Below are 15214 nucleotides of genomic sequence, written 5' to 3' on the forward strand. Positions count from 1 at the left end.
TAACAACAGCTTGAGCGCCACAGGTTGCAGCTCCTTGATGTCGATTTTATGTTCGTCATATAAACTGTAGACTTTTTCTGCCATTATCGCTTGTAGTGTTTTGCAAGAGATCAGAAATGTTGCTTGTTACTCTTCCCATGCTCCTGTAAATAAATCCATTGTTCCTAAGGATTTATTTTCGCACACAAAATTTAATTGTTACATAAAACCGAGGTAAGAAAAATGTTTCTTCGCGCCAGTGTATCCCCCAGCTTCCATTTTTTGTATTATGTAATCTCCGTCCAAGCAGAAAAAAAGCCAATTTATAACTCTTTATGGATTAATCGTCCCAACGTTTCTAATTTTAGGTACCACCAGCCTTTGCTGGGAATATAAGATTGCATGCTTCCAACCCAAACCTCTCCACCATAGATTATACAGAGGAGAAACAATACTCCAGCGGATCCGACAGCTCGGAGTTCTCCAAGATGCAGGATGATTTGTGTCATATTACACACAAAGGTAGGAGAAGCCATGGTTACAATATAGACCGCTATGTCTAAGATATTTACGCTTTTAAAGGAATTATTTTTTTCTAATCAATGTTTTACTTCATTTTGAACAACTTTAAATTGTTCTTTATTAAAAAAATGTTTTACTTTTTTAGATACAACTTCAATGTATCCTATACACATGGAAGCTGTATCTTACGGTCAAAGCCAAATCAGGTCGGCAGGACTGACGGCTTTGGTGAACACTGGTCCCGCATGTCTCTGACAGGAACTTAGATGTGATCGATAACAGCTGGATCCTGCGTCAGCGTTCACTGAAGCCGTCAGTCCTGCTGACCTGACAGATTCTGCTTTGCCAGCAAGATACAGCTACTATGCATTCAGGATACAAAGCAGCTGTATCTCAAAAACTGTCATTTTTTTTAAATACAAATAGATTAAAAAGTTGTTTGAAAGAAAACATTGATTTATTTAAAAAATAAAAAAAAATAGCTTTTAAAGTAAATGTGCACCCTTGAAATGTATTTTTTTGTTTTTGGATCTGAAAGTCTACGCTGGTATAAATATAAATATATCACTAAAGATGTTTAAGTCCTCTTGCACACCATTGTGCCACTCGGGCCGTTTTTGATGGCATCCGAGTGGCAGCCGATCGTCTTCACGGACTCATTCGCTTTGACGGGTGAATCGATTTGGAGCTCTGTATCAGAAAACTGGAGCTCTGACCACTATAAAGATATAAAAAAAAATTACTCTGCATAGTATATTGCCCCTAATAACAAAATTGTTAAGAGGGACATTTAGTTTAACGTTGTGTCCCAATGCCACTGATTTACAGGATTTATTCTAATGTAGTAAATGCCACAGATATAAAAATCCACTAGTGTAATATACACCAGAATTTGGGTGCTGCTATGAAGGGCCAGATGTTTATGAACTGTTTTAGTATGTTTTATTAAAATGTTTCAATACAAAGACCAAAAATAAGTAAACTCACACAAACATTGGGGCAGATTTACTACTGTGTCTGGGTGCAAATTTTGATGTTTGCACCTCACTAGACACTTTTAAAAGTGTTCCGAAACAGAGGCATGGCCTGTCAGTAAAGGGGGTGAAGCTTAAGATGTTCCAATGTGTGCCAAGAACTGGCACAAACTTATGGCAGAATCTTGCAGAATGCACCAATGTGAAAAATTTGGTGCAATTTGTGCCTGCCTGGTCTAAGTTTACACTGTCTATTATACAGTATTAGTAAATGTGGGCGATTGTCTGAGAATATGATTCTAAGTATCTTCGTTGTCCATGATTTGCAATCATTTAAACTTGACTTACTCAAGGGCATTGCTCTTTTGCTGTGATGGTGTGATGACTACCTTGGCTACCAGGAACATCCCTGAGATCAACATACACAATGCTTTAGGGACATTGGGGACAGGTTTGTTTTCGAGCCTAAAAGGGTGACTTTCAAAAATGAACATGGGCTACAAAGTCTAGGAGAGTGCTGCTCTTGAGGATCACACACAGTGTTTTGATGCAGTTTTTGGTGCAATTTCTAGTTTGTTTGTTTTTTAGTCAAAGTAAGCAGTGTATCCAAAAAGGAGGGAAACTGTCCTGTGTTTGTCCCCAAAAAATTACCCCAAAACTGCATGTGTGATCCTGGGCTTAAAGGGCTTTTTTGTTCTTTGAAAATGCAGTCCTATTTATAGGAGCTAAGTAGATTGAATGTATAGCTTTGTGGAAAAATACTTAGAATAACTTGGACTATATTAATTTACATTCTCTGCTCAAATCTGGGCTTATGGGTCCAGTGGGCAGTCTCCATCAATAAATGACAGTCGTCCCCGTGTAAGCATAAATGCAGACAGAACTGTCAATCACAGTAGGACCGCCCACTGGACTCATAAGCAGAGAGCGAACAAAGGATTATCCCCCTTGTTTTGGGTATCCGTTGGAAGCCAGCATGGTAAATATCATTAACCCTAATGTATCGTTCTGTAATAAAATTGAGACCTCATGTGAATCCTTAAAATTCTATTAAGTTGGACAACGTTTCTGTACTACCTTGCATGTAAAGGTATTGAAATACCTTCTCTAGTTACTATTATTTGTTCAGTTATAGTATATGACAGTGAGATCAATTGGGACCACGTGAACCATGCTGGAGTCCAGACCCTGAAATCCAAATTCGGGAATAAATTGTGCACGTTACATAAATTTGGCCCATGTGTTAGTCCATAGTCCATATGTCCGTCCACATTTTTATTTACTGTGCTACGGTGGAGTGATTTCATCTGTTGACTGCTGCCATAACACAGATCACTGCAATTTAATACCTTTTCTTTTTATTTTCACCTTGCCTTTGTAGACTCACACAAGATAAAATTCCTTCCGACATTGTTGCGCTCACACATTACCATTCACACGTATGTTCTGGCTATTTGTAGCACATGGAAGCTCCGTCTCAATGATTAGTGCTTTTGTGTGCCTGGTAAACGCCCTATAGGTACTGGTTAATGATGTACCATTGATAGGTGACTGTGGAAAATGAAGGATTGAACTTTTTGACTCTGCTTTATTTATACTAGGTTACAGTTGAATTAATGGGCAATGAATCAGAACATTTGGCTTCTTCAGTGTGGAAAATGTGCTGTGGTCATTGGTATTGTCTGCATAGGAGATCTGACAAAAAAAATAAAAAATGGATTTGACATTGCAACAACCCATTTCGATGGCTTGGGACACATTTATCATATGAAAAGTGGCATAACTTGCGTGACATTTGCCATTTTTAATCATGTACAAATTTTAAAATACAGGGAGATTCAAAAAGGATGGTGCAAAAGTAAAGGCCTGTAGTTAAAGTAACATCAGTGGTAAATGGCCAGTGACTGAAAATCAAAGCAGAACTGGCTTAGTTGCCCATAGCAACCAATCACAGCACAGCTTTCATTTTCAAGAGCCAAATTTTAAATGTGCTTACATAGTGTGACATAATATGGTGGCATCGATAAAGAAAAAGCTTTTTGAGTATTGGAATTTGCAAGAACGGGGTCTTTTGTGACAGTACAAAGAAATGTTCAGAACAAATTTGGTAAATGTGCACCACTTAGAAACTGCATTTCGCATTGGGTAAAGCAATTCGAAACCACTGGGTGTTTGTCTTGGGAAAAGTCTGTGTATCTGTCCCCCCAGCCACAGGATCTGAACGACCTGAGACAACTCATCACTGAAAGAGTGGAGTCCATGTCCGAGGATATACTGGCACACGTCTGGACAGAACCGGACTACCGCATAGACATCTGCCTTGTCACCTATGGAAATCACTTTGAACGTTTATAGTGTATAGATAAAACTTGGATAGTGTGTCTTTTCACATAAATTTGTGTTATTTTCTCGCGGTTATGAATACCGAGGCTATAATTTTGCACCATCCTTTTTGAATCACCCTGTAGTTGTCTCAAAGGGGTTTGGGCCAACTACCTTCAATAATCATTGTGGAGTAACAAAATTTTTGGTGCAAAATTTTGACATACATGTATGACGACCATACTGTGGCGTAAGAAAAAATGTGTCTAGGACGCGGTAAGCTGTGCCAATTCTGATTGCATTTGGAGCAATTTTTGCCAATTAAATGAATTGATCTTAACAAATGTGGTGCTTCGGACACTATTGATAAATGTGCCTCTCTGTCTTATTGTGTTCAGGCTTAATAAAGTAGTTGACATTGATATCCACTTTTTTTCTCTACAGCTTATTTCACTTTAAAGTCTGCTTACAGCACAGTCTTCGCTGAGCGAGAGAAGCTTAAGCAGCTATTAGAGCAAGACTCTTCCCCGACCCCTCAAATTCTGGGTTTGCAGAATGCCTTAGCAGCGGTAAGAGGGTACAGTATATGTGGACTCCACCAAGATGGATCATTTTCCATCCTCACATTTATTTTTTGAAAGTTATTAAAGGTTATGATGCTTTTTAATTGGTTTACATGTGATTATGTTTTAATGCGACTCATGGATTATGATTTTCATTCTTTTTGCTTATATGATCAATGTTTTTATTATGTCTACGAGAGGCAACTATGTTTTGTGAACAAACTAAAGATCTCGGTGTATAATCAATAGCTTACAGAAAAGAGTAACCTATAGAATTAGTGAATTAATACATGCAATACACAGGTCTCAGCAGATTCAGATTTATACTTGGTTGAAGGTAATGTATCTTTGGCTACAATAAAAAAAATCTTTTTGGGTTTTTGGAGTCAATAAGACCTGCCGGGTCTGTTTTACCTTTAGATTTCATGTAGTAGAATTGTGGTTAAAGTGAAGCGCCACCATTGCAGGTTTTTCAATTCGTGGACAACATGTGGCCCTTGAATGCTCACCCTGTGGCCCCTGACTCCCTTCTTTTTTAATATGTGTACTTTACAGTGTGTACAGTACGTTGCTCCTCGCATGCGCTTTGCTTTCCTACCAAACACTCTGCATACATACACTGCTCTGTGTAACAGAGAATGGGAGTTCCCAGTCGTCTGTTTTCGGCAGAAAGCTTACAGTACTATACTATATTAACTTATAGATATTATAATGGAGAGTGACTTGCATGAGCGACCAGATCGCTGCTGCAAACAGGTGGGGCAATTCCTGCCTTCATCTTCGTGCTGTCATTTGTTAATTTCCTATGTTTGTCGTGTGGATCCGATATCTGGGACCCCTACTGATCCTGCGAATAAAGGGGCTGCATCGCTGATTTAGCGATGCGACTCCTTCACGGTTTTCTCCTGCACAGCAGCGCTCCCCCATACCCCAAGCCAATATCGAGACTGAAAAGGGCTTCTTCACAATGCCACAATGTCAGGAGCTGTGCGGAGACCTCATCACAGCCCCGTTCAGTACTCGTTACAGCAATCCGATCAGATTGTGATGGCATATTCTAGCAATAATGACCGGAGCAATCAAAGTGCCTTTCTAAGCTAGACAGTGATATTTTAATGGAAACAACGTATTGTTAGTTTTATGTTATATAATGGCTATTTTGTACAAGTTGATACTATGTGTTGTGCACTTTTCTGCTCTGTGATGTAAAAGTTTGCTATGTAAACACTTATTGTGAGTGGATATAAAACAAGCAGGGAAGGAAGTGACATCAGGGCCTTAAAAGCGTGTGTACGCGAAACGGCCGTAGGCTGACTCCACATCGAATAGAGCAAAAGATCTTGAATAAAGAAATTCATTGCCACAGTCGGTGAGAGTGCCTTGATTCCGTCTACATTTTTAAATTCAAGCTTTGATGTGCTGTACTGGTCGATGAGTACCCGGTGGGCATGCATGTTTGCCAAAGTCCATTAATGTCGATAATGCCATTTGGGAATCTCCATTTTAAATATACGTGTCTGAATTGACCGTGCCAACTCCTTTCCTCCTCCTTGTATAATAATATTCTAGCAATATGCCATCACTTAGTATGGTAGAAAATTTAATTCATCTGCTTTGTGCTTGATGGAAAAAAACTGCAGGAATACAGACGTTCTCTCTTCTGAGACAAAAGTGAAGGTTTCATGATCATGTGGAGATTCTTTAAAATGTTTGAACATGTTCTCATGCAGTACCAATGTAGAACTGAATATCTCCTCATATATTGCTTGACTTTTTGCTAAATTATTACATCCGGTCAGGCTATGGGAGTTAAGTAATGGTATAGTATTTGGATGCTTTCTGATGGGGGGGGGGGGGGGCGTACGCATTGGCTTCTTCATAGATTTTCCCTGCACAGCGATGCTCCCAGCCACTCGCTGTGCAGGGAATAACAACACTTGAAAAGGTCTGTATTGCAATTCCCCTGCATAGGGGTGGCCGGGAGTGGCGCTGTGCAAGGAATAAGCTCTGATTGGTCAGAGCCCACCACAGATCAAAATGTTATGGTATATCCTAGTGATATGCCATTTTTAGATGGGAATACTTCTAAAAGTGGGATCACTTTGTAAGGCTGGATGTTTACTTGTATGGTCAGCAGTAATCTGCCAGCATTAACTTACTTTTACACTATATGGCCAAAAATATGTGAACACCTGACCATCACACCTATGTGAGCTTTTCGATATCCCATTCTAAAACCTCATTTAAAATTCTAATTGGACCCCTTTTGCTGCTATAACAGCTTTTACTCTTCTAGGAAGGCTTTACACAAGATTTTGGAGTGTGTCTGTGAGACTTTGTGGCCACAGCCAAAAGAGCATTTGTGCGGTCAGACACTGATGTTGGACGCGAGGACCAGGCTCACAGTCAGCGTTCCAGTTCATTCCAAAGGTGTTGGACGGGGTTGAGGCCAGGACTTTGGGAAGGCCACTCGAGTTCCTTCACACCAAACTAATCACACCATGTCTTTATGGACTTTTCTTTGCGCACAGCAACAGAGTTCTGCTGGAACAGAAAGGGACCTTTCCCAAAATGTTGCCACAAAGTTGGAAACTTACAGTTGTCCAAAATGTCTTGGAATGGTGATGATCACCAATGAAGAATGTGTTAAATGACCACAAATATTCAGCATATAAAACATGTTTTTATTGAGTCACATGTTAAAAACGACACAAATTACAGCCACTGGTAACACCTATATCATAACCAAATACATTGCAGATGGTCTGCATAGGAGGGTGTTAAAGGAAAGTGCCTTTTGTATGCTGTAGCATTAACATTACCCTTCAGTGGCAATAAGGGGCCTAGCCCAAACCCTGAAAACCAGCCCCAGACCATTTACCCCTCCTCCAAACATTTTTACTGTAAGCTCTATGCATTTCGCTAGGTAGCGTTCTCCTGGCATCCGCCAAACCCAGATTCTTCCAACTGCCCAATAGTGAAATGAAAATGAAAATCACCATTCTAGAGAACACATTTCCACTGCTCCAGAGTCCACTGGTGGTTTGCTTAATACACGTTTGGCATTGCACTTGTGTGCAGCCCTCCTCTGTGAGTTTGTGCGGTCTGCCACATCATGGCGGAGCTGTTCTTTATCCTGGACACTTCCACTTCGCAATAATACGACTTATAGTTGACCTGGACAGATCCAGGAGGTTAGAAATTTTGTTAGGTGGTATCCTATGACACTGCCATGTTTAAAGTCACTAAGCTCTTTAGTAGACTACTACCCATGTTTGTCTATGAGATTGCATGGCTGTGTGCTGATCTGTATAATTAGCAGGGATGTCCACATACATTGGCCACATAGTGTAGGTATCCTTTCCTACTAACCCCTAATCTGCTTTCTTGTCTGTCATGTATAGTAATTAATGCAAACAAAAAAGTAAGTGTTGATCATCGCAACAAATCAGATCTTTTATATTTTTTTTTAAAGAGGATCTATCAGCAGTTCTGACATGTCTTTTTAAGTAAATAATGGTATTCCTCATAAAATATCAATTCTGGATCATATTTTCTTCGACCTCTGTTGTGCCATTACCCTGTTATTCCTCCTAGAAGTTTATAAATAAATTAACAACTGGGTATTACCAGTTGGGGGTGTGTCCCTACCCAGACTGACAATGTCCAATCAGTGCTGACCGAGGGAGACTACCCAATTAGCAATTTATTCATACATTTCTAGGATGAATAACAGAGGAATGGAACAGTACAAAGCTCTGAGAAAAGATGCTCCAGAATGGTATTCCCTATGAAATAACAAGTATTTACTAAAACGGGTATGTCAGGAGAGGCAACAAGTCATCTCCCGCACTGGAGAAATGAAACGTTTAAAGGGGTTATCCACTTTTAGCACATTAATGTTATTTTTTGTATAATTAAAAATTATACAACTTTCTATATTAATTCCTCATGGTTTTCAAGATCTCTGCTTGTTATTTAGTAAGAACTTTCATTGTTTACTTCCAGTGGATAAAGTTCTGTCCATGGTCATGTGATGGACACACAGGTGCCGGGATCGTTGGAAGATAGAAGACCCTGCAACTGTAACGATCCATGCACCTGTGTGCCCCTCACATGACAATAGACAGAATTGTATCCACTGAAAGTAAACAATGAAGGTTCCTACTGAATAACAACAAGCAGAGATCTTGAAAACCATAAGGAATTAATACAGAAAGTATATTCGAAAATTGTATAACACTTTTTTGCAAAAAGAACATTAATTTGCTAAAACCAGACAACCCCTTTAATGAAGTGGTCAACACTAACACTTGATGTATACAGTTTTTATGTATGAGGCCCTCAATATCTCCTGCTTTTGCTGCTTGACACTTTACACGTCCCACTAATGAACATTTGCAAGAAGCACAATACTATGTACACTTACACTGCTAATGTGACAAGAACAGTGTATATTCTGGACCTTCAAGCCATTTAATCATGTGTGTATCCATATCTTCCTATGGGCACAACCCAAAATTTACCCGTTCTTCCTCTATTTTATTATTACTGTCTGTATATATATATTTTTTAATTATTCCAGGCCGTAAAACAAAATGCTGAACTTAAAGAACGCTTACACAGAATTCATGCTGATTCTTTGCTTGGTGATTCAACCTCTAGTGCAAAGTGCAGTCCCGTAAAGGTGGGTGGAGATCTCCCTCTTGAAAAATTTTGTAGACAAAAAAGTCTTATTGGCCCCTGGAACAAAAAGTGTACATAGATATGTGTCACCTCTGGGGTATAACTTGTCTGGCTGCAATGCCTTCTTGAGGAATACGTACGTATACAGACAAAGCTTCCGTTTCTGCTCATGTTCATACATGAAGTAAACCTGCTGGTACTAATATACTATATATGTGTGCACAGAAAAACCTTCGCTATCTTCTGTCTGTTTGATGTAGTCTGTTGGCTGGAAGCTGGGCTATGTGGAAGCTGGGCTATGTGAAAGCTGGTCAAAGTTTTACTTTTCGTCATTAGGATGGTGGGATTATTCCTGCTAACCTGTGTTCAAGGAGAGTAGGAACATAAATATACATCAAGATGTAATTTTTTTTAGGTGTTTTTGCTCTGCTTTTATGTTATTATTTCTTCTCATTTTACATCTTTAAACCTGTTTTGTATAGTAAAATGTAAATCCTCAAAGCTTCTCTGCAGCTTTACTACATGTTTTTCTGGTTATTAATTGTCTATATAGCAGCAATATAGCCCATTTGCCAAATACTGATTGCATTAAAGCCATTTTAAGTTCTGTTTTGGACCTTAAAGGGGTTGTCTGGTTTAGAAAACCCATTTTCCCACACTTTTGTAGGCAGTTCTATTAGCCAGAGGGCTGAACATCTACAAAGGGTGTCTCTCACTCTGGAGGACCCTGTACGTCCGTTTATTACATGTAGCCCATTGATCTAAAAAAAAGAACGGTGTCATACTTAGTTTCCTCTACGATGGTGTTACTTGCTTCCAAGTTCCCTCAAAGATTAGATGATCATTGGAGGTCCCAGCAGTGTGAGACACTCTGAATAGCTTCTAAAGCGAACCCTCAAAAAATAAAAAAGGAACTATTTAGAGCGGACAACCGCTTTAACTTTAATATTTATATGGAAACGGGCTTCATTGTACATTTTATTTAATCAGCGTTGAGTTCTTATAACCGTTACTGTTTTACGATTCCATAATATAGAATCTTTTTTTAATAAGAATTGTTTATTTTAATGTTCCATTATTCTCACTGCGCTGTACGTATGAAATAAAATCGGGTTTGAACACATAACATGTGTAAAAACAAGCAAGTACACTAAACCTAAGCTTAAAGAGTAACTACACTTTCATCAAACTTTTGATATGTCATAGAGACATATCAAAAGTTTGGCTTGAGTGCGGAGACCCCCCCACCATTGATGAAATGAAGATTCAGAACGGAGTGCCCTGCACTTTCGGCTGTGATCGGCGCTCCCTGTCGAGCTGAAAACGGCTTACATACACGTTCTAAGCGAGTCGTCTTCAGCCTGATGATGAGCACTGATCACAGTCGAAGGAGCAAAGCGCTCGGCTGAGCGGTTCTGCACCCTCTTTTCAGCAACGGTGTGGGTTTTAGCTCCTGGACCACCACCGATCCAATCTTTTGATATGTCTCTATCATATATGTCACCCTTTATTACTGAGACCCTTCTCTGATGTTGCCATGCAAATCCATATAGGCTCTTTGTCAATAGACTGAAGACTACAAGCTAGCATAAAATAGAGATCCCTTCATGGATATTAAAACCATGTTCCTGCAGCTAACACGAGCTATTCCAATGATAACACTTTTTTTATGGAAGTAATTCTCTATATTTTGTTATAAGAAACCGAACCTCATTCGGGTTACAAAGGCATTAACCACTTGTGAGACTTTGAAGACTGAATCTGTTCATGTGGTAAATAAGAACCCAGGCTTTATTATGTACAGGCAGCTTGTCACGTCCTATCAATCATTTATTGCGCCAGGTCCCATTAAGGGATGGCCTGAAGATTAGTTTTACGTGAGATCCACCATCCTTTTTATAAAACAACTAAAAGCATTAAGATTTCCTGTCCCTGTGTCCGGAGACCAGATTCCCCTCAGGTGTATGGCAGAGAGGATGAGGAATAATAACCTTAAACTAGAAATGGTAGAGCTGGCTTCTTAAACGTGAAATAGTCATGACCTACATACAGCTTGAGTGATTTCTGTGTCATTGTGGTAGTAGAAAATGGATATATGTGAGCCTGTCCGATGTAAGTGCTGAATTTCATTTTATTTTTTATTAGTTATATATTTACTTGAATATTGGGGATCAAGTCATAGTCATTAGTTGTGTATAATTTAATGGTCATACCACAGAAATCTAAATCCTTCTCCGTATACATTACATGTCGAGGTTAACATTGACTGCAAGAAGAGTCCCAATGGGAGAAAGCTTACAAATATTGTTCGGACTGTATTGTAAGCAAATGTAAAATATAGCATTTCTGTTTTCTCTTATTTTTACTCTGTGGACATGAAATGTGGTGTTAGCGGACACTGTCAACAAGTAGGCTCAGGTTTGTTGACCGCTTTAAGGCTAGGATCACTCTTGTGGCACTTTTTTGCAATCTTATTAAAAACCATTGGACAACAGAATACAAGAAGATAACTGTTTTAATCTGTTTTTCAATTCTCAACTAAATACAGTAAAACGTCTTTGAAAAGACCAACCACAAATTCGGTGAAAATTGCCTTCTAGGGGGGCGCTACTTGTAAGGAAGGGGGCCAATAAGCAAATTGAAAATCCGTCACAGAAAAATTGGGTCTAGAACTTGGGAAGGTCTCCTCAAAGAGGTCATCTTTTGGAGAGATTTTATTTATTTTTCATGCTTCTTAAAATCTATGTTTTTCTGTCCAATAAAAGCCAATCTTTAAGGAACCTAAGAATTGGTATACTTTTTTTTATTTTTATTTTTTTAGTCCTGCAAAAAAACTAATCCTACTGGAAATTAATGCATTTGAATTTTAAATAAGATCCATCAAGATCATAGTAAATAAAAAAAGTTGACCTGTAAAGCGTGAGTTTGTTTGAGTCATTAGGACAGAGGGTCTTCAATTGAGCCTTGTTTTGATGTGTTACCAACTGGGCTAAAGGGAATAGGAGTCCGGGATCACACGCTGCGTATATTGGCCCAATTGCACCCACATCCCATTCAGTATAGTATATCCTTGTACACTTATTTTACGGAAAAAAATCTATATATAAAAAATAAGAACAGTCGGTAACCGCTAGTTTACTTGCTGATGGTTCTCCGGTATATATAAAATTTTTTACACTGCAACCCAGTAATAATATATAACTAATTCTACATTTTACATTGTTTTTACATTTTTACACTGTATTGCCAGCATCAGTTTGTTTTTATGTTTTTGTTGTTTTTTTTTGTTCTTTTTTCGCAGATTGGTACTATACTGGGGAAACGTGCTTGATAGTGAATTTTCTCTTGTTTCCAGTCTGATATTCATGACACTGGCAACAACATATAGAAATGAAATAATAATTTGTTTTTCACCCTATGACTATTAGGAGACCCCTTGTGTGGGGAACAAGCCCCTGGTCCATCAGTTATCAAATGAAAGCCGCCGGTCTATCACAGATTCCCTTACAGAGTTCTTTGATGCTCAGGAAGTTCTACTGTCTTCGAGCTCATCTGAAAATGAGGTTGGTGTTTTATTTCTGTTTCTAAATAATTTTCTATCAGGGCTGGTTTGAGAGCAGATACAGAGAACATGTTCTATTTCTACTCAATGTGTCTGGACATTTTGAATTGGCATTAACCATCTCCCAAACCATATACAGTAAACTTCACCCATTAGTCTTGGCATGTTCAGAACATTATGTAAAAGTATGAAAAGTGCTGCTGAGCTGTAGAAATCATTGTGAAGAATATAACTTCAATATACAGATTTTTTTATTTATTTATGGGCTAGGGGTGAACTGTTGAGGTGTTCTGCGGAGGTATATATAGAAGCACTGAATTCTGTCAATTAGGACATGTGGATGTCATAGAGTTTAGAACACCTTCTTGGGAGACTGCCCCATTAGCTAGAGCGGAGAGCTACAAAGAGAGTGGTTCTTCCTTTATGATGGTTTAGGACTCTGAGGATTTTAATGTGAACCTGTCCCATTGAACATGGTGTCCTATCTGTTGGCACCATCTGAATAGATGAGATATTTAGAGAGTCTAATGTGTTGGGGTAGTGAGTTATAAAGTATAGGGGATGCACGGGAGAAATCTTGGGAAAAGATGTGGGGAGCAGAGAAGTAGATCTTGCGAGGACCAGAGATTACGTGGTAGATGGTATTGGGAGATTAGGGCAGAGGTGTATGGAGGGGACCGGCTGTGCACTACCTTGTATGTCATTGTCTGCATTTGATATGCAGTATTTTATGTACTGAAAATGCATGTGCTGGGCAATGCGTAGCTAGGCAGAGAGGAGAGGTGGATTAACCAGGCAACGGAGTTGGGGATACAATGGAGAGATGCAAGAGGTTCGATAGAAGGCAACAGAGAAGGAAGTTCCAGTAATCTAGGCGGGATATGATGACACATACAATCATTTTTGGTGACTTGCAGTTGAGGAAAGACCAGATTTAAGAAATGTTTTTCAGTTGAAGGCTGCATGAGCTGATAATGGGCTTGGATGTGTATCCTGAAGGACAGGGCGGAATCAAATATTATCCTGATGCAGCGGACTCTGGGGAAAAAGTGTGGAGTTCTTGGTGGACGGGGTCAAACTCAGTGACTGACGGCGATCTCTGTATGTATGACATGCTGCGTATGCTACCAGCAGATGGGACTGCGTGTTCAATGCGATAGGTTCGCTTTAATAATTTTTATCAAAATGGTTTAAAGTTCTAATGAGAAATATATTGTGTAAGTGCAAGCAATAATATCGATAGAAAAAAATAATTTGTTTCTCATGTAAAAACTACAGCGCTTGTTACCTTTTAGGAGTCTAAATTCTTTGTAATATTTTCCTCATGCTAAGCACAAAAAGTCAATTTTCACAGAAGTCATAAACTGTGATGTCATTTTATCTTGGTTACGGAGACGTGACATCCAAATTTGCTGTGCAGAGCTAGTTCTATTAATAGTGCTGTATTTTTTTATGCCAAATTTATCAAAATCCTGTTCCATAGCGCATGTAGAAATGATCATGTTGTCTACTGTGTTGTCTAATCAGACTCCCCACAGTCTATGTTGTTTTCCCTTTCATGTCAATCCAAGATTGTCGACCCCAGGCAAAATCTGTTGCTATGGGAACTGAAGAATTGTGGTCATGTTTACCAGTATATACGTACATTTTGTAGTATATATTTTATTGGTTATATTATAACCGGTTGGTAGTAACAGTTCAAATTTGTATAAAAGGTGCAAATACTTTACTATAGTTATTCGGAGTTAGTTTCATGTCTAAAGCTACATTCATTATTCAGCTGTTTCCCTGTTACAGGAGGGCAGTGCATTGTGGGAGCTAAGATAATAGTTGGAACTAATCTTTTAGGCCTTGACAGCAAAGTGAAGTTAAACCCCCAGCTCTTTAGTTACAAGCGCCATTCCGGCCAGTTGTCCTGCTGCAGCGTCTGGACTATCTTCCCGCAGTCCCTTCTCTGCTTCCGAGGAATCCATACAGTACAGAGATTCTCAGACTTACCTATTAGATACTGTACAAGAATCCATAGCTGCACTTTAAAGCATAATTCCTACTAGAAGGCTGCTTACAAAAATATATTAGGGAAATTATCAAAGTGGTCTCTGCTGTATTTTAAACTTTCTAAAACCATAGGGAGCAATTTAGAGTTTTCCTTAAAAGGGGTCATACCAGGATTGACAATTATCACTTGTCCACAGGATAGTTGAGAATTGTCTGATCACTGGGGGCCCCTCCACTGGGAACCCCACCGATCGCAAGAACAGGGGTCCAAACATTTTATTGGTGAAATCAAGAAGTGACCTGTGATTGTGCCCTGGGGAAATGGAAATTTTTGCTGTTTATTCCATGCCCCCTTTATCAGTTATATAGCAGTCTTTGCTATACCTTGCACTCGGTCATTAATGCATGTGTTTTGTTTGTTTCCTAGGTATCAGATGATGACTCGTACGTCAGTGATATAAGTGATAACATATCAGAGGACAATCTAAGTAATGACATTGACCATGAAAGACAGTCTTTAGGTATGTCACTGTGCCGGATTCGTGGCATGACGGACACCAATGGTGCCAGATGAACACATTGACTTTAATAGTTTCCATGAGTATGGG

General features: G+C 39.1%; 1 protein-coding gene and 1 long non-coding RNA gene across 4 annotated transcripts in view; one reads left to right on the forward strand and one right to left on the reverse strand.

Annotated features, from left to right (window-relative positions):
• The window catches only part of OSBPL3 (oxysterol binding protein like 3), a 141500-nt gene that overhangs the window by 93379 nt on the left and 32907 nt on the right, over window positions 1–15214 (forward strand). For 2 of the 3 annotated variants that reach the window (XM_075827271.1, XM_075827272.1), the window contains 5 exons: window positions 348–501; window positions 4242–4366; window positions 8946–9047; window positions 12475–12609; window positions 15034–15127. In XM_075827271.1, the coding sequence (XP_075683386.1) occupies window positions 348–501; window positions 4242–4366; window positions 8946–9047; window positions 12475–12609; window positions 15034–15127 (610 nt within the window). The remainder of the gene's footprint in view (window positions 1–347; window positions 502–4241; window positions 4367–8945; window positions 9048–12474; window positions 12610–15033; window positions 15128–15214) is intronic. The other variant, XM_075827273.1, reaches the window with a different exon arrangement.
• LOC142651961 (uncharacterized) overlaps window positions 1–15214 on the reverse strand; it is a 76382-nt gene that overhangs the window by 7834 nt on the left and 53334 nt on the right. The window lies entirely within an intron of this gene.

This window comes from Rhinoderma darwinii, chromosome 5, assembly GCF_050947455.1.
Source record: "Rhinoderma darwinii isolate aRhiDar2 chromosome 5, aRhiDar2.hap1, whole genome shotgun sequence".
Classification (NCBI taxonomy): Eukaryota; Metazoa; Chordata; class Amphibia; order Anura; family Rhinodermatidae; genus Rhinoderma; species Rhinoderma darwinii.